A 25825-nucleotide genomic window follows, 5' to 3' on the forward strand; every position below is an offset into this window, starting at 1 on the left:
CCTGAACACTTCAAAGCTGTCTAATCAGGTCAAAATGAAACTAATCATTAACTAAGTATCACAAACCACAACCCCAGTATTAGAAACATCTGAAGAGGTAAAATGTAAGAAAGGGGAACTAAACAATTCCTCAGCAAATGCTATTACCGAAGTCAGAAGTAAAGGTGGAAAAATAACTAGTTGACAATCCTATCAATCTTGGAAGTTTGTAATTTGGTATCAGATAAGTTAAAAGTAATGACAAGCTAAACTTGTGGGAGACTAACTATAGACTCACAGAAACTGAAGACAGTGGAAGCCTATTCCATCCCCTTCCAATTCAGTATTCCCTATGCTATATATTTATTAGTACAACATTCAGTTAACTTAAAAAATATTTCAAGCAATATTGCTTTTGTTACTTCTCTTATGAGACCATTCCACACCCCAACAGATTTCAATCTCTGAAATTTATTTCTGATATTCAGCCTAAATTTTCCATTTATAAATTACATTCTTTTGCTGATGGTTATAGCCCTTCACTGTCCTAAGTAGCTGGTCTCTTAACTTGTGTTTTCACTTTCCAGATATTTATAGGTTATTATCGAACACCACACCAACCCTTAGTCAGAACTTATTTAGGATATTCATAATAATTATCTTCTCTCATTAGGTCAGTTCCTCTAGATCCCTAATTGTATTTGTTGATCTTCTCTAAATTCCTCCCACTTTGTCTGCTCTTTCTGGTAATACAGTGCACTCAAGTAAATGGAATATTTCAAATGTGTTTGCTCCAGAGGAACACAGAGAGGGACCTCCTTTGTTCCATAACATGGTGCCTTTTGGGTATGCAAGCCCAAAACTACATTGCCTTTTTTTTTTTTTGCTGACATACCACAGCAGTATCAGGTATAGAAATACCTTCCTTCTCATGTAAAAATCTACAAAAAGGGACCACCAACCATCAAAGATTTTTTGAAAAGTTTTTGAAGAACTGAAGCGGCACTGCATCATCCCTGTTCTCTAGTGTGACACTATGGGACAGGTGACACTAGAGAATAGGCAGTGGGAGTAGATATCTAAACATACATATGCCAAAGAGCCTCTTGTATAAATGTCCCAAATCTCATGCATCCCTGGCTTTACTCAGAGAACGTCCCTCCGTCTGTTAGGCGCAACCTCTGGAGTAGATAAGAGGAACATGTGCCACCCACAATATATTATCTCATTTAAATCTCCTTCAGTGTGGCTGTAGGATGAATACACTCTCACTTCGTGCCATCCTTAAACCGTATATCACTGCTGTCTCGTCGTGCCTCGGGCCACTTCCAGCACATCTGAATCCACTGCTGTGCTACCACTGGTTATACTTCAATAGCTATGACCTTTGAACATGGCTTCACACAGCACACATGGGGATTTAATGTTCGTTAGAGCAACATATGTAGCATGTCAATATAACATGTGCCCTGTTTCCAATAGGAAAATGCTGTATACAGCAGACTGTCACATACGCTTTCCCTGCAGTTAAAACACATTTGTCTTTAGCTTTGAGGCTCTGTCACAATAAGGGCCTGTGGCAGCTAGGAAGGGGCATACTGCCATACCAGAGAGTCACATTCCATGCAGCCTACCCACATTCAAGTGGATACAGTCTTCATCCATTGGATCCCTTCCATGCAATATACAAAGGAACATACAGTAGGAGGTTAAAGGATGGTGCCTGGAAATCTGGTTCTTTTGACATTTTTGTTAGTATGTCAGTGCTTCCACATGCTGACTATTCTGATCATATTCAATGCTCTGGATTAGTACAGTACAGGTCCAACACAGATATTTTTGGTTAAGAGTTCTATTTATATCACATACAGCTAAAGAATATAATGAAAATACATACGAGGAATCCCTACTTGTTGTTTTCTTATTGCTGGACCAATATTCAGTTTCTTATCCTTATAATTAAGTTTTTCAGCCTAAAACAAACAAAGAAAAACACTTAATATTCAGTACTTTTACTTCTTATTTTTTGGGTCCATATAACTACTGAAAGTAAAACTAGAAGTAGATGATAGTGAACACACCCAAGAAGCTTCTTTCAGATCTCTGATAGTGTTCCTCAAGTACTAAAAAAACCCACTTTTATTATCTAAGTCCTTGGCTTCATTTTGCAAAAATTACCAATTGTGCTCCAATATGTACATGGTGCTTACTGTGATTTGGGCAAATGCTAAATAAAATTTACTTCTGAATGCTAATGGAGCTTCCTGACCAGCTACCAGAGACATAAATAACTGCTAGTAAAAACACTAGTTTTACTTTTTTCCTTTTAAAAAATGTCGTCATAAAAATATTTGAGTTTACTTTAAAAAAAAATTAACTATATTAAAACATGCAATTAATACACTGCAAGGCTACTATATACTTTATAACAGTTGACAGCAATAATTCAGCTGGTGTGCTGTAAATTCACACTCTGAGGGCTTGGATACACTTGCGAGTTAGAGCAGCCTCGGACGCCCTAACTCATGATGCGTCTATGCTGGCAAGGTACGTAAAGCTCCCGGACTCCGTGGCTGGAGGGCTCCTGGTAGTCTACCTCCACAAGAAGCATAACGCTTCCTGCGCCCCGGCTGGAGCACCACGGCGCCAGTGTGGATGCCCTGATCTATTAATGCGCTCTGATCGGCCTCCAAAAGTGTCCCACAATGCCTGTTCTAGCCACTCTGGTCATCACTTTGAACTCTACTGCACTGCCCTCTGGTGACCGACTGTCAAAGCTGCCCTTTAAATTCTCTGGGAATTTTGAAAATCCCCTTCCTGTTTGCTCAGTAAGGCGTGGAATGCTCTCAGTGAATCTTTCCTGGTCACCTCGCCTTAGGGCGACCAGACAGCAAGTGTGAAAAATCAGGACAGGGGGTGGGGAATAATAGGAGCCTATATAAGAAAAAAACCCAAAAATCGGGACTGTCCCTACAAAAACAGGACACCTGATCACCCTACTATGCCCCCACACACCAGGCAATCCCCAGTGTGGAGCAATGGTGAGGTACTGGACCTCATCAGTGTTTGCGGGGAGGAAGCTGTCCAGTCCTGGCTTTGCTCCAGCCGCAGGAATTACGATACCTTTGGGCAGATATCAAGGGACATGATGGAAAGGGGCCATGACCGGGACGCACTGCAGTGCAGGGTTAAAGTGAAGGAGCTGCGGAATGCCTACCACAAAGCCTGTGAGGCAAAACACCGCTCCGGTGCTGCTCCCACCACCTGCCGTTTCTACAAAGAGCTGGACGCAATACTTGGGGGCAACCCCACCTCCACTCCGAAGACCACCACGGACACTTCAGAGCCCAGTTCAGCAAGGCAGGAGGAGGAAAGCAAGAGCGAGGGTGCTGAGGAGGAGGGAGACAGCCTGGCATCCCTAGATGCATGCAGCCAGAAGCTGTTTTCAAGCCAGGAGGAAGGTAGCCAGTCGCAGCGGATGGTGCTTGGGGAAGGACAAACACTAGAGAAAGTATCCGGTAAGCTGCTTTTATTTTGGGAAGGAAGTTGTTCGGTGCGGGCTCTTGGGGCGAAGAGGGTTAGGGCTGTATGCGTGCCTAGATGCAGAATAGGGCATTGATGTGCTCTCTCACATCGCGGTAATTGGCCTCAGTGATCTCTTCAAAGGTCTCATGCAGAAGCTGGGCAATCTGCTTGCGCAGGTTCCTTGGCAGAGCTACTGTGCTCCTTGTCCCAGTAAGGCTAACATGTCTGCGCCACTGTGCCGTGCGGGCGAGGGGACCATTCCTGCACACAGGCAAGCTGCCTATGGGCCAGGGCGGAAGCCGCACTGTAGTAGAAGACCCTCCCTTGCTTTCCAGGTCACCCTCAGCAGCAAGATATCTTCCAGGACAAACTCCTGTGGAAAATGTGGGGACAGTGTTCAGTATAGGGGCCCCCTGCACCTCTTGGCTCTCCCCAAGGCACAGAACCCCAGAGGACAGTACGGCCGTGAAACAATCATGCCCCTTGCCCCTGTGCTTACTCACCATTTTGGGGCTCCTGTGGGTTATGTGTGCTCGCTTTGGGAGGGGCAATTTCTGCTATTGTGTACACTGTGCTTGTCTTTAAGTATGGCCAAATCATTGCTGTGTCTGGTGTGAACAATGCTGCCTCTTTTAAGTGTTGCATTTTGGCTTTACAGATGCAACCTTGAGATCCCAGCTGTCCTTGTTATCAACGTCTGAAAGACTCCAAAGAATCAGGAGGTGTATGCAAAAAAGCAAAGAGGACATGCTGCATGATGTCATGCAGCAGTCCCTTAATGAAAATTAAAAAGGACAGGAGGGTCCGCCAGCAGAATGCGGATGGCCGGCACCAAAGCATGGAGTGCCAGCTAAGCATCATGGAGTGCCAGCTAAGCATCATGGAGTGCCAGCTAAGCATCATGGAGTGCCAAGCGGACTCGATACAGGTGCTTGTAGCAATGCAGGGGGAGCACTTCCGTGCCCGCCCCCCCTTCAGCCCTTGTCCCAAAACTCTTTCCCTTGTGGCCCCATGTCACCGCCAACCCACTTTTCCCAACATCCAGGTTCTTAACGCCACCAGCTGCCTCCAACACCTGTAGCTTCACCACCCAGCCCTGCAAACTACGACCCTTACCCACTGCACTCAACCTCTATCACCATGCATTTTAGCCATCCTGAAGTGCAGCACCCATTGCACAGCTCTCCGGACAGGAAGGCTGAGTATGCTAGGACATACGCAAACCTGTGATTGTCCCGTTCCCCACCTCACCCTCTTCCCTTGTCCCACACAGCACAGATGTGTCATGCCCTTTCTGTTTCCCAAGCAGTTGTTTCTTTGCAATAAATGAATTTTTTGGCTTTGAAAACATTCTTTATTATTGCATTAAGTAAAAGATACCATAGCCCAGGAAAGCACCAGGCACTGCAAGTCAGTGCATCATATGTAGCAAACACAGATTCCTACTAACATTGGAACCACTGCACTTCACTCCCATGTAGGGCACCAAACATTACTGGTGGCTTTCAGCCTCAAATTTCTCCCTCAAGGAATCCCTAATCCTTGCAGTGCTGTGCTGGCCCCTCTAATAGCCCGGCTCTCTGGCTGTTCAAATTCAGCCTCCAGGTGTTGAACCTCTGAGTTCCATGCCTGAGGGAATCTTTCAACCTTCCCTTCACAAATGTTATGGAGGGTACAGCACGCAGATATAACCGTGGGGATATCATTGGCCAGGTCCAGCTTCCCATACAGACAGCCACAGCAGCCCCTTAAACGGCCAAAAGCACACTCCACAGTCATTCTGCACCAACTCAGCCTGTTGTTGAACTGCTCCTTGCAGCTGTCAAGGCTCCCTGTGTAGCCACGGCATTAAAGGGTAAGCAGGATCTCCAAGGATCACAATGGGCATTTCGACTTCCCCTACGGTAATCTTCTGGTCTGTGAAGAAAGTCCTGGCTTGCAGCTTCCTGAACAGGCCTGTGTTGCGAAAGATGCGTGCGTCATGCACCTTTCCGGACCAGCCTGTGTTAATGTCAATGAAACGCCCATGGTGATCCACAAGCGCCTGGAGAACCATCAAGAAATACCCCTTCTGATTAACGTACTCTGAGGCTAGGTGGGCTGGTGCCAGAACTGGAATATACTTCCCATCTATCACCACTCCGCAGTTAGGGAAACCCATTTGTGCAAAGCCAGCCACAATGTCATGTACGTTACTCAGAGTCACAGTTCTTCTGAGCAGGATGCGACTAATGGCCCTGCAAACTTGCATCAACAGGATTCCAACGGCCGACTTCCCCACTCCAAACTGGTTAGCGACTGATCAGTAGCTGTCTGGAGTTGCCAGTTTCCAGAGTGCAATAGCCACCTGCTACTCTACCAGCAGGGCAGCTCTCAATCTCGTGTCCTTGTGCTGCAGGGTGGGGGCGATCTCAGCACACAGTCCCATGAAAGTGGCTTTTCTCACCTCAAAGTTCTGCAGCCACTGCTCGTCATCCCAGACTTGCATGACGATGTGATCCCACTACTCAGTGCTTGTTTCCTGAGCCCAAAAGCAGCGTTCCACGGTGGTGAGCATGTCCATGAATGCCACAAGCAATCTCGTGTGGTGTGCGTTATGTGAGTCGACATCATCCTCGGACTCCTCACTGTCAGTTTGTAGCGTAAGGAGTAACTTGACTGCAATTCATGACGTGTTGGTGAGACCCATCGGCATATTCCTCAGCAGTTCAGGATCCATTCCCACAGACCGAAAGGGAAGACAGAGCGCACAGTACAAAAACCATTGAAAGATGGTGCCAAATGTGGACGGAAGCACAGGGATTGCTGGGATGCAAAGTGATGCATCAGGGGTATTGGGACAGGACCCAGAATGCCCTACACCCTCCCACCCCCTTCCCACAAGCCACAGCACCAGAATGGGAAGAGATGCTCTGTAGGATAGCTGCCCATAATGCACCGTTCCCAATGCCACTGCAAGTGGCGCAAATGTGGCCACACCAGTGCGCTTGCAGCTGACAGTGTGAACACAGTGCAGCGCTTTCCCTGCTGCTGTCTCTAAGGGCTGGTTTAACTCACAGCGCTCTACATCTGCAAGTGTAGCCATGCCCTGAGGCTTGCAGCAGAGTAACCTGCTGTGCAGGTTAGTGCTGTCTACACTGGGAGTTAGGTCAGCTTAAAGACATCACTCTGGAGTATGGATTTTTCACACCCCTGAGTAACACAGCTAAGCTGACTTAATTTTCTAGTGTAGACCAGGCCAAAGTGTAAATTCAAGTAGGATGGGGCTACTTTTATTTACATCTTCTTTCAGCTCCTCATCATTTAAAGGAAAACAACAAAAGTGACTATAAAAATACTGTCAAATGCACAAAGTAAACCAACTGCAAACTTTCACTAATATCTTTCATTTATAGTAGATGTAAGTATTACTTTGCATCTGCAGTAGTTAAAACAAAAATCAGACAGCAATGTGATTTTTAAATTGTAAGTGTCCCTTTTATCCTGCTTCTGCAAAAGGAAATCTGGAGGAACCAGAGGGCCTGATTCTCCATTTCCCTGAACACTTTGTAGTCATTTACACCAGGACAAAATGGGTGTAAAATCAGAATCAGGACCCACGTTTCCACTGCCAGAGCTAGAAGGTTCAAGTACCAGATACAATATATACATTAGGGAGCTAACAATAAAACCTCAAACCTTTTGCAGTTTTATTATCCAGAATATTTATTTAAAGGAAATGTATAAAGATATCAGTTGCAGTCAAGTCCAAAGGCAACAGTCAGAGAACAGAATACTTTCCTCCTCCGGGCCCCAATTCAGCAAGATATTTAAGCACTTGCGTAACGCTAAGCACTGTCTATGTGCTTAAAAATTAGGCACGTGCTTTGCTGAATTTGAGCTCTGGAACACAAAGGATGGTACTGTGTTCTCTTTCATGGCAAATAAACCTATTTAATGGAAAGCAGCAAGTGAGACACGATAACAAGTGTACAGTTTCCAGAGCCAAATTGCTTCCTGACACAGGTGGTGGGAACAAGCATCTCTCTGGTGATTGATGTTATATATTACATTGGTATTATCAGTCAGAATTTGGACTGCTTTTATATATATATGTATGTATATATTATTTTAACTAGAGTTGGTCAAAAATGGGAAATACCATTTCATAAAAATTTCATTAAGAATTTTCCAGCTCTTTGAATAAAATTTTCAATAAAATTTCAATATTTTAAAAATTTCAACCAGCTCTACTTGTTGATAGGCCTCCACTCAGTCTAGAAGAGGCTTTGCTTGAGATAACATCCTCTGGTCTTCTTCAGGGAACTTCATGAACACAACTGAGCCCATGGCTCATCCAGCCAACATAGCCCAAGCAGGCCAAAAGAACAGGTTGCAAAAGGCTAAGGTTGTGGAGCCATCATGGCTTCCTATATCCTAAGAGAAGGACAAGAAAGAATATCCTGGCAGCTAAGAAAGGTCCATTCTGGGGCAAACCTCACATTCGCAGGAGCAAGAATTAAGCATATCTGGAAGTGGGCCTCACAGATCTCAGAGTTTTTTGAGTGAACCTCAGTGGTTCCTCCTTGATGAGAGTGAGGTTAACTTCAATTTCTCTCATGATCTCAGCCTCAGCCCTAAAAATATAGTCTCCTTTACAGATGTCTTATGACAGCTGGATTCTCTACTCAAGAAAATCAAAGCACCAGCAGGAACTTCAGATCCAAGTGAGCAGTATACAAGGAAGAGGCTGGAAACAGTTATCTCTACAAAGTTAAGGTACCTGACACTGAACCATCAGCTTCACCTGCCTTAGTCAGCTCCACAGACTCCCAGCACCCACCCTCCCTTAAAACTAAATCTCTGAGATGTCTTCTTGGATGTTCTGTGGGTTCAGAAGGGAAAATAATGCTACTGCTACTTCTCTTCATCCTTCTGTACCAAGAAAAGAAAGCAACAAATCTGACAAACTGGCCCACAGACATCCTGGGCTTCTTTAATACCTTCAAATCCAAGCAGGTAAACACAGAAGGGACAAATATCCACTGGTAATGGATGTCTGCAAGCACTAATACCAAATTAAAGAATTTACCTAAACAATGAGTATAATGATGATTATATATCATCTTACCTCTTGTAAAATTTTTTGTGCATCTTCTTGAGTTTCAAAAGTGATGAAACCATACCTAAATAAAAATTACATGAATTATTTTTCTTGGCATACTACTTTATAACCTAAAACATGTTATATATTACATATTACACAAAATACTATGTTAAAACATTAAGTTTGAAAAGTAAAGCACTAAGAAGTTAATAAATGACAAATAAGGTTGCTGTGGCAACCTTAATTTGGCCCCAAATGCGTATGAACTATAATAGTCTTTAATTACATGATCACATTCTATTTTTCTCACAGGACCACTGTCTCATTCAGTGAACAGTGCTTAATGAGCAGCTATTCAATATTTTGTTTTATCTTCACTGTTCAGTGCGTGGCCCTGGCCCAGGCCCAGGCCCTGCTCTGAAGACAGAATTAACATCCTCATGGGCTTTTTTATAGTGATCATCACTATAATATGACTGCTTTATAAACATTAATGAATTTATTTTCACAGCACCTGTGAGAGGAAGGGGTATTATTATCCACATTTTACAGATGGGGAACTGAGTCACAGAGAGATTAAAATCAAAAGTATCCACTACATTTTGGTGCCCAATTTACTGTATACTATCCAAACCCTTCTCTGAAGGCATAATTATTAATATCCTCATGGGCTTTTCTATAGCACTGGCCAACAGCATCTGAATTCTTCACAAATATTAATTAATTAATTTTCACAGCATCCTGTGAGGTGACAGAGTGGTATTATCCTACTTTAGAGATGGTGAACACAGGAACAGAAAGTTTAAGGTAAAAATTCTTCACTGATTTTGGATGCTCAATTTGAGACACCTGTGACCTGATTTTTCAGCACACTTAGCATCATATAGCATTTTGTATGTTCAGACACAGGTTCCTATTGACATCAGCTGATGCTGAGAGTACTTAACACTTCTGAAAATTAAACACCAGGGTATCAAGTGGGGCACCCAGAAAATGAGGAATACACAATTAGTGATCACCTGTGAAGAGTTTGGTTTAAGTGACTTGCACAGCATCATCTAGAAACTCTGTAACATGGGCTGGGATAGAATCTCATTCTCCAGAGCAATATTTAACTGCTTTAACTATGAAATCATCCTTTTTCTTCCTGCAGTCCACTGCTTCATTCGCTACAGAACTTCCAATTTCTGCAACAAATAAAGCCGGGGTCTTATAGACAACAACCTCCTTCACTACACAACCTGATTCATTGTAGGGTGACCAGATGAAACGGGCAAAATATTGGGACACATGGGGGAAGAAAAAAAAAAAAGCAGCCGGAGCGGAGTTGCCAAAGCACAAAAAAAAAAAAAAAAACCTGCCGGAGTGGCCAAAGCTGCAATATCGGGACAAATGGCATCCTGACCATGCATCGGTCGGGACATGGGACAAAGAACTAAAAATCGAGACAGTCCCGATTTTATCGGGACGTCTGGTCACCCTAGATTCATTCCCACAGCAGGTCCATCCTCTGCCAAGAATGAGACAGGGGTCCTGTGGAAAAATAGTGTGTGATTATGTAATTTTAGAGAATGTATTATAATGCATATACACAAGAGATCACTTACTTTTGAGTGCTTGCCTTTGCAGTCTTAATGTTCTTCTAAACACTATTTTTTGTTTTTTATTTTAAATTTTAAAAAAGCAAACTGAAAAAAACAAACTTCATCCTACTGATATCCAAACGGTTCATCAGCAAGGTTGGAATCTACAGAGTCTGTGAATCCATCACACAGACCTCTGTCACTTGAGATAACTATGTAACTGATAGCTGTGATGGTAAGTTGTCATCCTCTGTGTGGACCGGAATTAAAGAAGAATGAGACACACACGTAACCTGTCGGTTTCAAATGTATTTGGTAAGAGCAGAATAATGGTGAGACACAGGGATCTTGGATTCCTTCTGCAGACCTTTTGCTTTCCCACCCTGGCTTCTTGTTCTAGTCCAATTCTCCCTGGATACCCAGTCACAGTGTCCAAGGCTCAGATTTCTAAACTCAGTCTCAGACTATTTACTTAGTGCAAATCTCCCCCCACTCCCAGTCTTCCCCCCTCCCCACACCCAGTACCAGTTCCCTTGCCCAACCTGTCCTCTTTTTACCACTTCAGACTCCTCAGCCTATCTGCTTCTCCCTTCTCGCACCACTAGCTCTTAGTCATAGTCTTCCTCATCCAGTCTCATCTCCCACCCCTCCCTGTCTCCTGATCTCAGTCTTTTTGCTTAAATAGTCCCAGTTCTACCCCTGTGCCACAGCTCCTTGTCAGATGTCTGCCCTCCTCAGTTTCCTTTTCCACACTGGTTCCTAATCCAAGTCTCCTTGTCCAGCTACTCCCAGTCCCCTCTCTCACCCCATCCAATCTCACTGTCCCACTCCCCCCTAGCCAACAGGTTCCAAGCTCACCATTCCTCTCACCAGCTCGCAGTCCCAGTTTCCTTGCCCAGCTAGCCCCAGTCTTTGTCCCATCCCAACTCCCACTTTTTCTCTTCCTCTTCCCTCTAGCTCCCCGCTCTAGCTCTTGTCCCTTCAGCATTTGAATCAGGCAACTTCCTCCTCCATGCTGCAGGGCCCAATGAGGGGAGGGTTCATTAAGAACACAAGAGAGACAGTTTCCCTGTTCCAAGTTTAGGTGCCTGGACCCAGCATCCAGAGTGACTGGAATCTTCAAGAATGTAGTTGCTAAAATCAAAGTCTCTATTGAGCATGTAGAAAAGAAGTACTTGTGGCACCTTAGAGACGAACAAATTTATTTGAGCATAAGCTTTCGATGAAGTGAGCTGTAGCTCATGAAAGCTTATGCCAAATAAATTTGTTTGTCTCTAAGGTGCCATAAGTACTCCTTTTCTTTTTGCGGATAAAGACTAACACGGCTGCTACTCTGAATACTGAGCATGTGTAAACTATGATTTTTCAAAGGCTTGTAACTGAGCCAAATTTGGGGCAATTTTCATGGGAATGGCAAAAGGAACATACCTGACACAAAGGACACTCCTCTTGCCAAATCTCAAGTTTCCAAATCTCCAAAGCATGGGGGCACTGGAGCTTTTCAAAGAAAAGGTCATCAGAGTTTTTTAAAATGGGCAAAGTAATGTATTTTTTCCAAGCTTCATATTCAGAAATTTTCCAGGTAAATTCAGCTTGAGACAGATACCTGTCATGCAAGATTTCAGCCAAAATGGTTAAAATTTGGCAAAGTTATAAGCAATTAAAGATGGGGTGTTTACGATGGGAAGTGCCGAGCAACCTTATTAATAGAAAGTGCTACCAGACTCATCTGTAATGACTGTAAACCTACCGACTTTTACTTTTTAAGGAAGCAAAAAATAAAATAAAATGACACTTCTAAAAGGAAGTTGGGACTCTATTTAAAAACGATAGCATATATGAAAGTTCTGGCTAAAGTTCAAAGTAATAGTAAGGGGAGCTGCAAACTCGTAATGAACTAAAATATTAAAAAACAAAAATCACAAAGCATTTTGGCTAACACACAAGAGCTTAACTTCAGTTTCCTTTCTCTTTTTCTTACACAGCTGCTCTGAGGAAAGGCAATAAGAAGATCTTATTAAAGAGACTGAAGCAAAAATACCTGTGGGAAAAAAGGGTGCTACACCAAGATATTGAGTCAACCCTATCTTGGGGAATGTTTTTGTAATAGGCTTTTTGCTTATGTTGAGAAAAATTTACTGCTGCTGAAAAATCTTGTTTGTTAGAGCAGTTTTATTGCTGCTAAATCAACCTACCAGCTTAAAATAGATAAGTAAGTTAATTCAAAATTTAAGGTTTCTACAGCAAAGTTTCCTCATCCACATTTCATGTTTGTTATTTATTATTGGCATTCTGGTAGCATCAATGTGCTAGGTGACGATTACACACCAAGGAAGATACAGTCCCTGCCATAAAGAGCTTCCAGTCTAAGAAAAAAAACAACATAAAAACTTTGAGGGAGAGGAATGGATTAAAGCAGGTAAGCAAAATATATACTCTTCAGCTACTCCTCCACCTATTAGTATTAGTCGGCTAGCTTCTTTTAGGTGTCAAGGCTGAAGTAGAACTGAAGCAGAGATTTGGAGGATAGGGTAGATGCCTTATGGATCAGTTCAGGGAAGGAATTCTGTGAGTTACCAAGGGGTGCACTGGAAGAAAACACGAAAACCACTGTCAGAGAGGTAGATAAATGGAGGTGGCAACAGTGGCAGGTGCAGACATTGGGGATACCATGATGAGAGACAAATGCAGTTAAGTAGCGAGGGGCAGAGTTGGTAATAACCTTGAAGGTGAGTAGAAAAGCTCCTCTTCTGGTGTGGGGCAGAAGCTTCTTCCTTCTGTGTTCAGAGTGAGTTTCAGAGATTGCAGTGACAAGGGATGAGGATGAATGAAGCTGCAAGTTGTCTCACATCTGCAGACTTAAGGTGCTGAAAACTATGACAGCCTCATACATAAGAATGGATCTAATATTTATGCAGGTACTCCATACCCCCTATTACAAGGGTCCTACTGCAACTCTTAGATGTGCTACACAGAACTCATAACTCGGGGGAAAGCGATGGTGATTTTATGCCACCTTTACACTCTCCTGATTTTGTGCTGCTCTGTGGCCCCTGGCATAACAGACAACCCTAGTGGCTTGCCTAAGTCATGGCAGCATGTCCCCAGTTACCTATATGCAACATAAATGTTCACAGTGCTACATGTTGTGGTCCTGCCAGCAACATGTCCCTTCCACCCTGCCCCCAGTATGCCCCCTGCACTAGAGCTTGCAAGCGGCTCTTCAGAATACAGCCTTAGTTCCTGAGCTGGGGGAATCTGTTCCTGATTGGATTCAAGTTTTCAGAGCTCCTTTATTCCACTCTGACCCTTTTACATGATGAGGTTCTCACCCATATTGTAACACAATGGACATTCTTGCCAGTGAAACTCCAGGTTAAAGTGAAGTCTAAGTGCTTAAAGAGGAGGAAAATAGTGATGTTAACCATATATTTATCAACACCACCATTCTGGGACACTGTAAGAAAGAAAACAAATGAACTGAAACTTGAGTGTGTCATATAATGCGATGCCAGTAATAACGTTATAAGCCACAAAAATCACAATCAACTTCTATTCTACTTATTCCACTTACTATTATGTTTTCAGAGTCCACAATGGATATATTGCAACTGTACTAACCCCTTTGATACTCCAGCTCTGTCATTTACTATCTTCACTTCTTTCACGCACCCATACTGGGCAAAAAACTTCCTTAGGTCATTTTCGTTAGTCTAGTAAAATAAAGCAAAAGAACAAAAAGAATACAAATAGGTTTGTTTAGTTATTAAATAAGAAATAACCACAAGATTGCTTTGGTTTGGACACACTGATCAACAAACTACTTGTAAATCCTGGGAGCAACTATTTATTAAAAAAACTAGAAATAGAGAAAAGCCTCCAAGGTGAATGTTTCTGTGACTCTTTTGGGGAGACGGTGGGTGTGGGGGCGGGAGTGGAGCGTGAGAGCGAAAGAGAGAGCAGGTAGTAATCTCAGTTTTTCTCTTACATGGTTTTAATCTTCAGAAATAAATCTAAGTATCTACTGAATTTACATTATAATTTTACTTCAATAATCTTCCCTTGTAACTTAATTATATCTGAATTCCATTTTGTCTCAGACAAGTCTTTCAGTTCTATATTTTAGTGTCATTTACAACATGAGGCATTATAATTTAGAGATCACTTTAAAACTTAAAACTAGGCATGTGTGTGTAGACTTCCACGAAGAATTTGCTAAGTTTGGAAAACAATCATTAAGATAAAGTGACGTTATTAGTCCATATTATGCAGGTCAAACAAAATTATCAAAATGGTCCCTTTTTATCATAAAGTTTATTACTGAAACACTGTGTACCACATATGCATAATATGGTCATTTTCTGTACTATTAAAAACATGCATCTAGTATGGTCTTCCAGACATACATTTATGTATCTAGAAGTAGACACTGAAATAAATACACCAGGCATTTGAATGTCTGATCCTGTGTGACCGTTGATTTGGCATGTGTTGAACCTCATGCTTCAAGGAAGTGTGCTGGTGAACATTGATCTTTGGATGCCTCAAGCCACTCCTGGATGGATCTAGAGTTCTCAGAGCCTCAAGGAAGTACTCAGAAGTTTTAATGTGTTTCTTTGATTCACCAGTCATTTTAAAAAATGTATGGTATATGTTGGAAAAATTCTTCTTCCACTTCTCCAAGGCTTACACTGCCTTGTATATGCCTCTAAGGAGCAGGAGAGTTTTTACTGATTACAGAGTTAATATAAGTTATCATAATGGTTGTGTCATTGAGACATTTGGTGAGTACTTTTTTGGAAGAATTTTACCTTCAAGACGTATTTTATAAAAAGGTGCTATTTTCTTGGTGCTACAAATTCAAACCCCCCAAAAACCAGAGACAGCAAAGCTGTGTGCAGCCTCAAAAATACAGGGAAGAATAGTAGGCAAGAGTAGATCTGAGCAGGTAGGAAATGTACTCCAAGGACTCATTACAGGTAAGCAGTCTTCCTCTCTCCTTTGAAAACTAACCCCACCGAATCCCACTTTCAGAAGATTAAAGTCACAGTCCACCAAAGGAGGGCTTAAAAGTACTAACAAAACAGAGACTGTAGAATTGTAGTCCTGACTTGAATATCACACCCAGTCCCTAAATCCAAGAGTAAAGCTTTGTAAACGTATGAATACAGCTCCATATAGCAGCTTTATGAATATCTGTAAACAATATTTCTCAGAGATGCTGTGGAACCTGCTTTAAATAAGATGTACTGTACTCCTATTTTTGGGTAATGATTCTGTATACAAACTTTTCTAATCCATAGAAAAAAGTCTCTGAGAAGAAGCTGCCTTCCCCTTGGATTTGCCTACAAAGATCAGTGTAATGGTTTACTCACATCTAACTGGAAATTCAAGGCATATTTAATTTGTGCAATTAAACTGTTAGTTTTAAGAAAATATGATCATAGTTATAAACTGGTTTAAATGAAATTCTGAAATAACATTTGGTGAGAATTTATGGTGCAAGCATTGTACTGTCTTATCGTGGAAAACAGTGTGGAAAAGGGCCAGTCATCAGGGATGAATTTTACTCAATAGATTGGATGATGTACTAGCCAGCCAAACCAGTTTTCAGGGAAAGATTCCCCAATGTTCTGGTCCCAAGAAAATGATGATTCTCATATAAGGGGGAAGACGTGTAGCAAGGTCTCCCCAAACACGATGTCAGACCATGCCTATGCCTCAGTTTCTCAACCTTCATGCAAGCCATTGGGCCAATTCACAGGTCAGTGCATCGATGAAGTTTCCACCAGTGTCAATATTTGAGTCCCTTTTCCCAAGGTTGTGTTTATTGTTCAAACATAAACACAATTCAACATCAAAGAAAGTAAACTTGGTCCTGCCACCTGGCCTCTGCCTAAGGGGGCTTCTGCTGCTGCCCACACAACAGGTCTCCCCAGCCAACTGGGTGACAACATGCACCAGGATCTCTAGAAAATTTCTTAAGAGTAGATGGACAAAGACCAAAAATCTCTGGACCAGAAGATGATACATAGATAAGGTTATAAGATGAATTGTAGTTGAGCTCAGAGTCACTGGAGTCTATATTTTTAAGCAAATAGTCCAAAATAAAATAAACTGTCAAAGATAAAGGAGCACTGTTCTTAATAGGTGTTCCTGTTGAAAACTGTTTCCACTTAGGGACACAAGTTTTCTCTGTTGAAGAGTCACAACTCTCTCCAGTAAAATCTGCAGTACCTCTTTTGAATATAGACTTCAACTGCTTTAGAGGGTATTAAGCTCCAAGTTACCAGGTACAATAACTTCAGATATAGATGTAGAATGTCAACTAGACTATGATAAAGGAGATTTGGAAGAACTGGTAGATGGGCATAGTCAGAAGGTTAAAGAACTAAACTTGCCATACTATGAAGATTATATAAATTCTGTCTTACTATATATCTCTTGGAAATAAAGGCAATGAGGGAACGTTGGTTTCAATCAAGAAGGAAGCTTCCCTGCCCATGAAACAGAAATGTGGACAACCCGGTGATGTCTCTTGTGGCAAACAGGTCCATATTTAAGGATTTCCCACTTCTGTGTCCACAGAGTTCTTCAGAAACAATTTGAATTGTACACAGAGCATGCAGCTCAGTTTGTCCACCAGGATGCTTTCCTTGCCTATGAGAAACTTTATTTATGCCAAAATATCTTGAGGCATGGTCAGAGTCTGTTGAGGCCTATTACCAGAGCAAAAGGAGTTTCAGCCTATTTCTGGAGAATGTGGAGGACATATATACATGAGACCATGATTGCCAGAAACCTTAGGAAATATATTGTGTCCTGTGCTCTCATGAATATAATTATCCTCTAGAACGAAATTGTCCTGTGGTCTCTTGCAGCTAAGCTTCTGCAGAGAAGCACAGACATGAAGGGAAACAGGAATAAAACAATGATACTAGATTTACTGCATAGTTATCAAGAGTCCAATCCAATATGATGTCTAGACGTTTACTAGAATGTGCATGTAAGAACTTCTAGCTTTTTTGTTGGCTCCTGTACAAATCAGAATGCAAAGGCTACTGCTGTGTTCTTTAAAAGTGCTAATGTTGAGCGATAGGCTAAATCTGAGATGCTTGGCTCTGGCACTAGAGAAAGAGGACTGATTTACTTTGAAAATATGATGTTAAAGACCATCTAATAGACTTGGCCTCTGTAAGTTTTCTAAGGCCTTATCTGTGATTCTGTTGAACAGAGTGGAGCTTACAAATGAAAGAGACTGGAATTCTTCAGTCACGAATTGTGCATCAGGGATAACTGCTGTGGTGACTGACCAAGTTGCTGTAACAGAGGAAATGAAAGCAGTAGAACTGGTTGGAAAGAGGAAACATTTTTTGTGAAAATTTCACTGAAAAACCTGTCTCTGTTTTTCCATCAATTTTGAATGTTTTCAACAACTCTAGCAAGTGGCTTACAAGGAGTATGACACTCTCTGGCCTTTGGAAAGATTTCCTCCCAGAAATTATCTAAGATTGGCAGGAATCTATCCTAGGTTTTGAATCCACATCTCGCTAAGCCCATTTGGTAGTATTCTTAGCTGAAAGGGTTATTTCCCCTTCCCAATGAAATTCATATTCCTTATTCTCACTCTCTGAGGGAGAGATGACCTAAAGCTTTCCCACTGTTAGACCTCTCAGCTACTGCACAAACAATTAGATACCCTTCATCAGACAGGATAAGTATAAAAATTATTTGAAATACTGATGGTCCTTGGCATAGCTAGCCACAGGAAAGACAAAATTGGGAGGGAGGGAGACAGAAGTCTTTACCAGAATATTTTTTTTTATACAAAGAACTATCTGCCCTCCTAATGAAGCTCCAAATATACTGAAGAGCCTGTACATTTTCCTCTCAAGAGTAAAAACATGAATTTCCAATGCCTCAGCCACATGATCAAAAAGATCCCAGAAGTTCTTGTAATTATTATGCAAGATATACTGGGTAAATTGTCAGCCATAATGATGGACAAGATAAATATCTTCCATATCCATTCTTTTCTTTCTCTTAATTTGAGTCAATACTCAATGGGTCCTCAGACTAATTGCATTAAGGCAGAGAGGATACTGATGGTGGGAAAGAAGGAACAGCTGAACAGACCAAAAGAAGCAGAGGTCCAGGGTTCTAAAGTGGTAAAAAAAGAAAACGAGAGCAGCAGGGAAATCACCAAATGTTCAGATCAGCAAAGGAATGTGCATATGGCCCCATATTTATTGCCTTTTGGAGGGTCCAGAGCATGTAGCATCAAAGCTGCATGTGTTCCATGAGTTAGGATATGTACTAGCAATACTCTGTGGCAAATCCTTAAACAAACATGCTTACTTTTCCTAGATATTACCCTGTGTAACAGGATGGCTTGCCCCTTTATGGGCCACTGGCCTGTGCCCAGCCAACCCTGATTACTGAAGAGGCACACGTGAGCGAGATTAGCTGTCTCCCTATAAAGAGTAGCAAGAAATGGAAGAGGAGGAGGTAGAGAGAGAGAGTTGTAGAGACTAGCAAAGAGAGGAGACTTAGTGGTAGGTTTGGAGGATATACTCCTCAGGGCAGAGATTAAGGCTAGCAGGGTAACTGCCATATTGTCACTTTGATTTGCTGTTTTGGAAAATGAACAAAAGCCTGGCCAGAAGGGCCTGTGAGATTGATCTTGTGTCAGTTTGGTAGCACAGCCCTGAAGGAGGAGAAAGTTGATGGCAGGGCACTGCAGAGGCATCTCAGGCAATGACGGCGGCGCACAGGAGACATCACCCCACAACAAAGTAAAGAAAATATGCTTAACTTCCTTTTATTGTGAAATGGAGTGGAGCTGAAGGTACAGATACTTACTAATAATATGGAGATGTTTCTTACCTACAGTACTGTTTTGTGTAGAAAAAAGGAATAAGTTGATTTTGTGATTCAAAGATGATTAATGTAGTATACCAGATTGTCATTTTTAGCTCTGTCTAGAGGTATTTTTTTAAAATTCTGCTCTAAAAATGTATAATCTACAAAACATCTGTATTACAAATAACTTTTCAGATATTTTTATAAAGAATGCTTGTAGCAGTTCAATATGCAAATAAAAATAGCCATCTTTCTGTGGCAAAATCAGATAAAACAGAATTTTAAGGCTTAGTTTACAAGGATATTATCGCAAAGACCACCATCATCTCACAACCATCACTGTAATGTAGGGGTTCCCAAACTTGGTTCACGGCTTGTTCAGGGTAAGCCCCTGGTGTGCCGCAAGACACTTTGTTTACCTGAGCGTCTGCAGGTACGGCGGCTCACAGCTCCCAGTGGCAGCAGTTCGCTGTTCCCGGCCAATGGGAGCTGCAGGAAGTGGTGCAGGCCGGGTCACTGCTTTCTGCAGCTCCCATTGGCTAGGAAAGGTGAACTGCGGCCACTGGGAGCTGCGAGTGGCCGTACCTGAAGACACTCAGGTAAACAAAGTGTCTTGTGGCCCGCCAAGGGATTACCCTGAACAAGCTGCGAACCAAGTTTGGGAACCCCTTGCTGTAATCAAACAACACAATAAAATGTATTTTATATATGCTTATACCTAACATGCATAAAACTAATGAATATATAAAGTAAGACTAATAAAGAAAAAAATATCAAAACATTTATGCTATTACTTATCTACCAAGATTAGAAAAAAATACCTTAAAATCGATTCCTCCAACAAAGATGCGATTAGGAATAACTGTTCCAAATTTTGGGGCACTTGTTGGGTTATTTAAAGGCACGGGTGACACAGTGTTGGGGGATGGAGACAAAGATTCTGTTTGTGTCTGAATTGTGGTTTGCTGTTTGAGAGAAAAATATTTTTGTAAAATTTATTTTTGACATTTTGTATAGTATAAACCAGTAAAGCAAAACACATCCACACAGAAAAACGTGGAGATTCTTTGAGAACACACAACATGCTGAACAGTCAAACATTTACCATGATTTATTTATTTCTAACCAATGGCACTTATCCAGTTTTCTTCCAGGGTCCTTATCCAGGCTTATTCAGTAAAGTACTTAAATGTACCAAATAAGCATGTCAAGTGCTTAAATACCCTACTGAATTGGGTCTCAGATTAAGATCTTTGGGTCTATTTTTTATTTTGTTTGTACACACCCTGCACTATGGGGGCCCAATCTCGACTAGACCTTCTGGTTGTTACTGTAATATAACATATAATAATAATGAGGAGCGCCTTACTTTAAACTGACAAAAGGCAGTCATTATCCACTACAGGACAGGATTCCCACTGCACTCCAATCATGGATAACAGAACTGGAATGGACCTTCTGTCCAATCACATCTCACAGACTGGACTCTGCACTATACTATGCTTTCTGTGCATTTCTAAAATTATGCGTCTTGAACATATCTTGTGCCTGATTTTCAGAAATGCTAAGCACCCACAACTCCAAATGAAGTCAATGGGAGGAACAGGTGCCCAGCACTTGTAAAGATCAGGTTCCCCAGGCTGGTCCAGTAAGGCCACTTTGCTTTTCTTACACAGTGCAAAATGGCCTTAAATTGGCTGTAAATTCTAGCAGATAAGCCTTCCCCCCCGTGCACCCCTGTCTCTGCTGGTGTAAAGCCCCCCCCGTCTCTGCTGGTGTAAAGCTGACAAAGGCAACACAGTTGCCACCAATGCCAGCTACACCTTACCCAGCCATAAGGGAAAGGGTAAGGTGGAGCTTGCTGGGGCCATTAGCATGGTGGAAGTTAGAATAGCTGCCCTACTGTTCTGATTTCCTCTGGTTTGGGCAGCCAAGGATCAAGAGACCATAACAGCTCCCTGCAGCTGCCACTGTTTGACTGTCTCTATTTTAAAAAAGGTTTAACATCCAAACTAAGTGTATCCTTACCTTAATCCAGTTTAACAGTATCCTGTATAAATAATTTTTTTCATGTAATCCTAAAGTATTATATATGTATGTTTTCAAATCACCTGTTATGCATTATTTTGGCTTTCTGCGTAAACTTAAAGTCTCAAAATTATCCTCATGACTGCCAATATTTAAACTCTTTTTTGATTTTTTCATATCAATTTTCATGTGTAGGAGGAATCTGAAGAACAGTGATTGAAACCCTGACTACATCGAAGTCAATGACAAAATTTCTACTGACAACAATGAGACCAGGATTTCACCCAGTATTCCTGATGCAGTCTCACTCACACAATAAGGAGTCGTGATACTGCTTTAATTTTATAAGTTATTTCTCTTCTAACAACATTGTACAACTGTTTGACCCATTAAAAATGGGTATCATATTTTGTGCACTTGCTTTCAATTTGTTATCCCACAAAAAGGTTCATTTTTTCTCCATATTTGTTTTCTATACATATTCTGCCAAGCTATGATCTTGCATCTTTTCATATAGGAATTCATACAATTAAGTTTTAATTTCCCCAAATGCCTTGCTCCCTCTGAATTTGAGCATTTCATCTTGTGTATATTGCTTCATCAGGAAATAAATGTAAGATAATGTTTAACTTATTTTCTTTCTGGATGTTAGAAGATATACTGAATAGTGACCCTGTCATAAATATAAAGGGAAGGGTAAACCCCTTTGAAATCTCTCCTGGCCAGGGGAAAGCTCCTCTCACCTGTAAAGGGTTAAGAAGCTAAAGGTAACCTCGCTGGCACCTGACCAAAATGACCAATGAGGAGGAGACAAGATACTTTCAAAAGCTGGGAGGAGGGAGAGAAACAAAGGGTCTGTGTGTCTGTCTGTATGCTGGTTTCTGCAGGGGATAGACCAGGAATGGAGTCTTAGAACTTTTAGTAAGTAATCTAGCTAGGTATGTGTTAGATTATGATTTCTTTAAATGGCTGAGAAAAGAATTGTGCTGAATAGAATAACTATTTCTGTCTGTGTATCTTTTTTGTAACTTAAGGTTTTGCCTAGAGGGGTTCTCTATGTTTTTGAATCTAATTACCCTGTAAGATATCTACCATCCTGATTTTACAGGGGGGATTTCTTTATTTCTATTTACTTCTATTTTTATTAAAAGTCTTCTTGTAAGAAACTGAATGCTTTTTCATTGTTCTCAGATCCAAGGGTTTGGGTCTGTGGTCACCTATGCAAATTGGTGAGGCTTTTTATCCAACATTTCCCAGGAAAGGGGGGGTGCAAGTGTTGGGAGGATTGTTCATTGTTCTTAAGATCCAAGGGTCTGGGTCTGTAGTCACCTAGGCAAATTGGTGAGGCTTTTTACCAAACCTTCCCCAGGAAGTGGGGTGCAAGGTTTTGGGAAGTATTTTGGGGGGAAAGATGCGTCCAAACAGCTCTTCCCCAGTAACCAGTATTAGTTTGGTGGTAGCGGCCAATCCAAGGACGACGGGTGGAATATTTTGTACCTTGGGGAAGTTTTGACCTAAGCTGGTAAAGATAAGCTTAGGAGGTTTTTCATGCAGGTCCCCACATCTGTACCCTAGAGTTCAGAGTGGGGGAGGAACCTTGACAGACCCCAATACAGAGCCCTGCAGAACTCCAATATCTCCATTTTCCCCTTCCTCACAGGAGGCTGTTCCTCCTCTGAATTCTCAATGAGTTTTTTGGAAAAATTCAAGTAGCGTTCAATGCAAGAAAAAACTTTTCACATGAAAATACAATAGTAAAAATGAACAGAATTTTAGCACTCAGAAGTCATAAAACTCCCCAAGTTAAGGGTGTTTTGGCAATTAACTTTGTAATGATGTACATATGTAGCATTATTTTTTATTCTTTTGACTTAATTTAAAAAAACACTCATGTTTTAACCTACTATTGATATAACACCTATGAGTTCTAGAAGTAAAAGATAAGAGAAAATTATCTATTTTTGTTTTTGTGTATTTGAAAACACTTTGCCTTAGTTTCAGTTTACCCTGAATACAGAATTAGTCAATTTCTCCTTTCTATCTATCAAGCTATTTACATAACCACAGAAAGGTAGGGCTGGAAGGGACCTGGTCCCAAAGTCCAGCCGTCTGCACTGAGACAGGACCAAGTAAACCTAGACCACCCCTGACAAGTGTGTGTTCAACCTGTTTTTAAAAACCTCCAATGAGCGGGCTTCCACAACCTCCCTTGGAAGCCTGTTCCAGAACTTAACTACCCTTATTAAGTTTTTCCCAATATCTAACCTGAATCTCCCTTGCTGCAGAGTAAGCCCATTACTACCTGTCCTACCTTCAGTGGACATGAAAAACAATTGATCATGGCCCTCTTTAAACCAATCCTTAACATATTTGAAGACTGTTATCATGTCTCCCCTCAGTCCTGTTTTCTCAAGACTAAACATGCCCAGTTTTTTAAACTTTCCTCATAGGTCAGGCTTTCTAAACCTTTTATAATTTTTGTTGCTCTCCTTTGGTCTCTCTCCAATTTATCCACATCTTTCCTAAACTGTGGTGCCCAGAATTGGACACAGTCCTCCAGCGGAGGTCTTACCAGTGCCAAGTAGAGTGGGACAATTGCCTCCTGTGTCTTACATACAACAATCCTGTTAATACACCCCAGAATTATATTAGCTTTTTTTGCAACTGCACCACATTGTTGGCACATATTCAATTTGTAATCCACTGTAAACCCCAGATCCTTTTCAGCATTACTTCCACCTAACCAGTTACTTTGCATTTTGGAGTTGTAATTTTGATTTTTTTCTTCCTAAGCACAGTACTTTCCACTTGTCTTCACTGAATTGATTTCACACCAATTCTCTAATTTGTCCAAGGTCATTTTGAATTCTAATCTTGTCCTCTAAAGTGCATGCAACCCCTTCCAGCTTTGTGTTATCTGCCAATTTTATAAGCATATTCTCCACTCCATTATTCAAGTCATAAATTAAAATATTGAATAGTACCAGACTCACAAATGACCTATATGAGAACCCAATAGATAGCAAATCATTGACAACTATTCTTTGAGTACCATCTTTCAACAAACTGTGCCCATCTTATGGTAATTTCATTTTGATCACATTTTGCTAGTTTTGATTATGACAAGGTCATGTGGTACTGTCAACCTTAAATAAAAACAAGATATACCATGTCTACTGCTTCCCCCAAATCCACTATGCCAGTAACCCAGTCAAAGAAGGAAATTAGGCTGGTTTGGCATGATTTGTTCTTGACAAATCCCTGCCGGCTATACCTTATAACCCTATTATCTCTAGGTGCTTACAAACTGACTGTTTAAATTAATTTGTTCCAATATCTTTCCAGGCATCAAAGTTAGGCTGCCTGGTCTATAATTCCCCAGATCCTCTTTGTTCCTCTTGTTAAAGACAGGTACTATACTTACCCTTCTCCAATAGTCTGGGACATCATCTGTCCTTCATGAGTTCTCAAAGATATGTATAGGGCTCCTATCATCATAGTATGCTCCCTACAATCATAAGCTCCCTACAATCATAAGTATTTATCCCAGAGGTGGCCAAACTATGGCCCACGGGCCACATCTGGCCCGTGGGACCATCCTGCCCGGCCCCTGAGCTCCTGGCCCAGGAGACTCACCCCCACCCCCTCCCCCGCAGTTCCCCCTCCCACGCAGCCATGTGGCTGCATGGGCAGCGGGGCTGCGAGCTCCTGCCGCTCTGAGGGGCATGGTAAGGGGGAGGTGGTGGCAGAGGTTGGGTAGGGGGTCCCAGGTGGCAGTCAGGGGACAGGGAGCAGGGAGCGGTTGGATGGGGCGGAGGTTCTGGGGCGGTCAGGAGTCAGGGAACAGGGGGGGTTGGATAGGGCATGGGAGTCCCAGGGGGCCTGTCAGGGGACAGGAGTGTGGATAGGTCAGGGCAGTCAGGGGACAGCGAGCGGGGAGGGGGGGAGTTGGATGGAGGGGGACAGTCAGGGGGCAAGAAGTGGGAGGGGGCAAATAGAGGGCGGGGGCCAGGCTGTTTGAGGGGCACAGCTTTCCCTACCCGGCCCTCCATACAGTTTCGCACCTGGAGGTGGCCCTCGGGCCAAAAAGTTTGCCCAACCCTGATTTATCCTCATAATACGCTTGCAAAGTTCCCATCATCCCAATTTTACAGATGGGGAACTAGGCATAGAGACTGGACATGATCCAAATCCCACTAATCTCAATGGGAGTCTTTCCATTGATTCCAAGAGGCTTTGGATCATGCCATAAGTGACTTGCTCAAGATCATCCAGGAAGTCTGTGGCACAGCTCGATATTGAAACCAGGCTTCCTGAGTCCCAGAGCAGTGTCATAACCAATTTTCACAAATTCACTCAAAAGAACATGGTGTCTACTCTTTTAGTCATGTTTGGGATCACCTTCATTACTCATTCATGTTGCATATTCTGATTATGTGAATGACAGGAGGGGTAAGGTTTTTTCTGCCCTTATCATTAACAGCTGATTTATTTTTTGCCACAGCCTTGTCCTGGTCAGCTCGTATATATGCCAGTGGTCACACTCCAACTGTGTATTTCAAAGAGGAAATTTTAAGCCTGTGCTGAAACTGTAGAACAGACAAGTGTGACAGTTCTTGAGGCAGTTGATTGATTACTTTTCTGTCACTAATCAACGGCCTTGAGCCATTCCATTGATATGATGTGCTCTCCATCCCTACAAACTCGCATCTAAAGTGATGATTCCATTGTGGGACCCCACAGGCATCTCTTTAACTAGTTT

At 42.0% G+C, this 25825-nt stretch overlaps 1 protein-coding gene across 1 annotated transcript in view; it reads right to left on the reverse strand.

Annotated features, from left to right (window-relative positions):
- Window positions 1-25825, reverse strand: part of BOLL (boule RNA binding protein) — an 80768-nt gene that overhangs the window by 46301 nt on the left and 8642 nt on the right. The window contains exons 2-5 of the mRNA XM_078848000.1: window positions 19857-20000; window positions 13795-13886; window positions 8615-8669; window positions 1877-1952 (exon numbers count right to left, since the gene is read on the reverse strand). Coding sequence (XP_078704126.1) covers window positions 1877-1952; window positions 8615-8669; window positions 13795-13886; window positions 19857-20000 — 367 coding nt within the window. The remainder of the gene's footprint in view (window positions 1-1876; window positions 1953-8614; window positions 8670-13794; window positions 13887-19856; window positions 20001-25825) is intronic.

The sequence above is a fragment of the Lepidochelys kempii genome, chromosome 11 (genome assembly GCF_965140285.1).
Source record: "Lepidochelys kempii isolate rLepKem1 chromosome 11, rLepKem1.hap1, whole genome shotgun sequence".
NCBI classification, from domain to species: Eukaryota; Metazoa; Chordata; order Testudines; family Cheloniidae; genus Lepidochelys; species Lepidochelys kempii.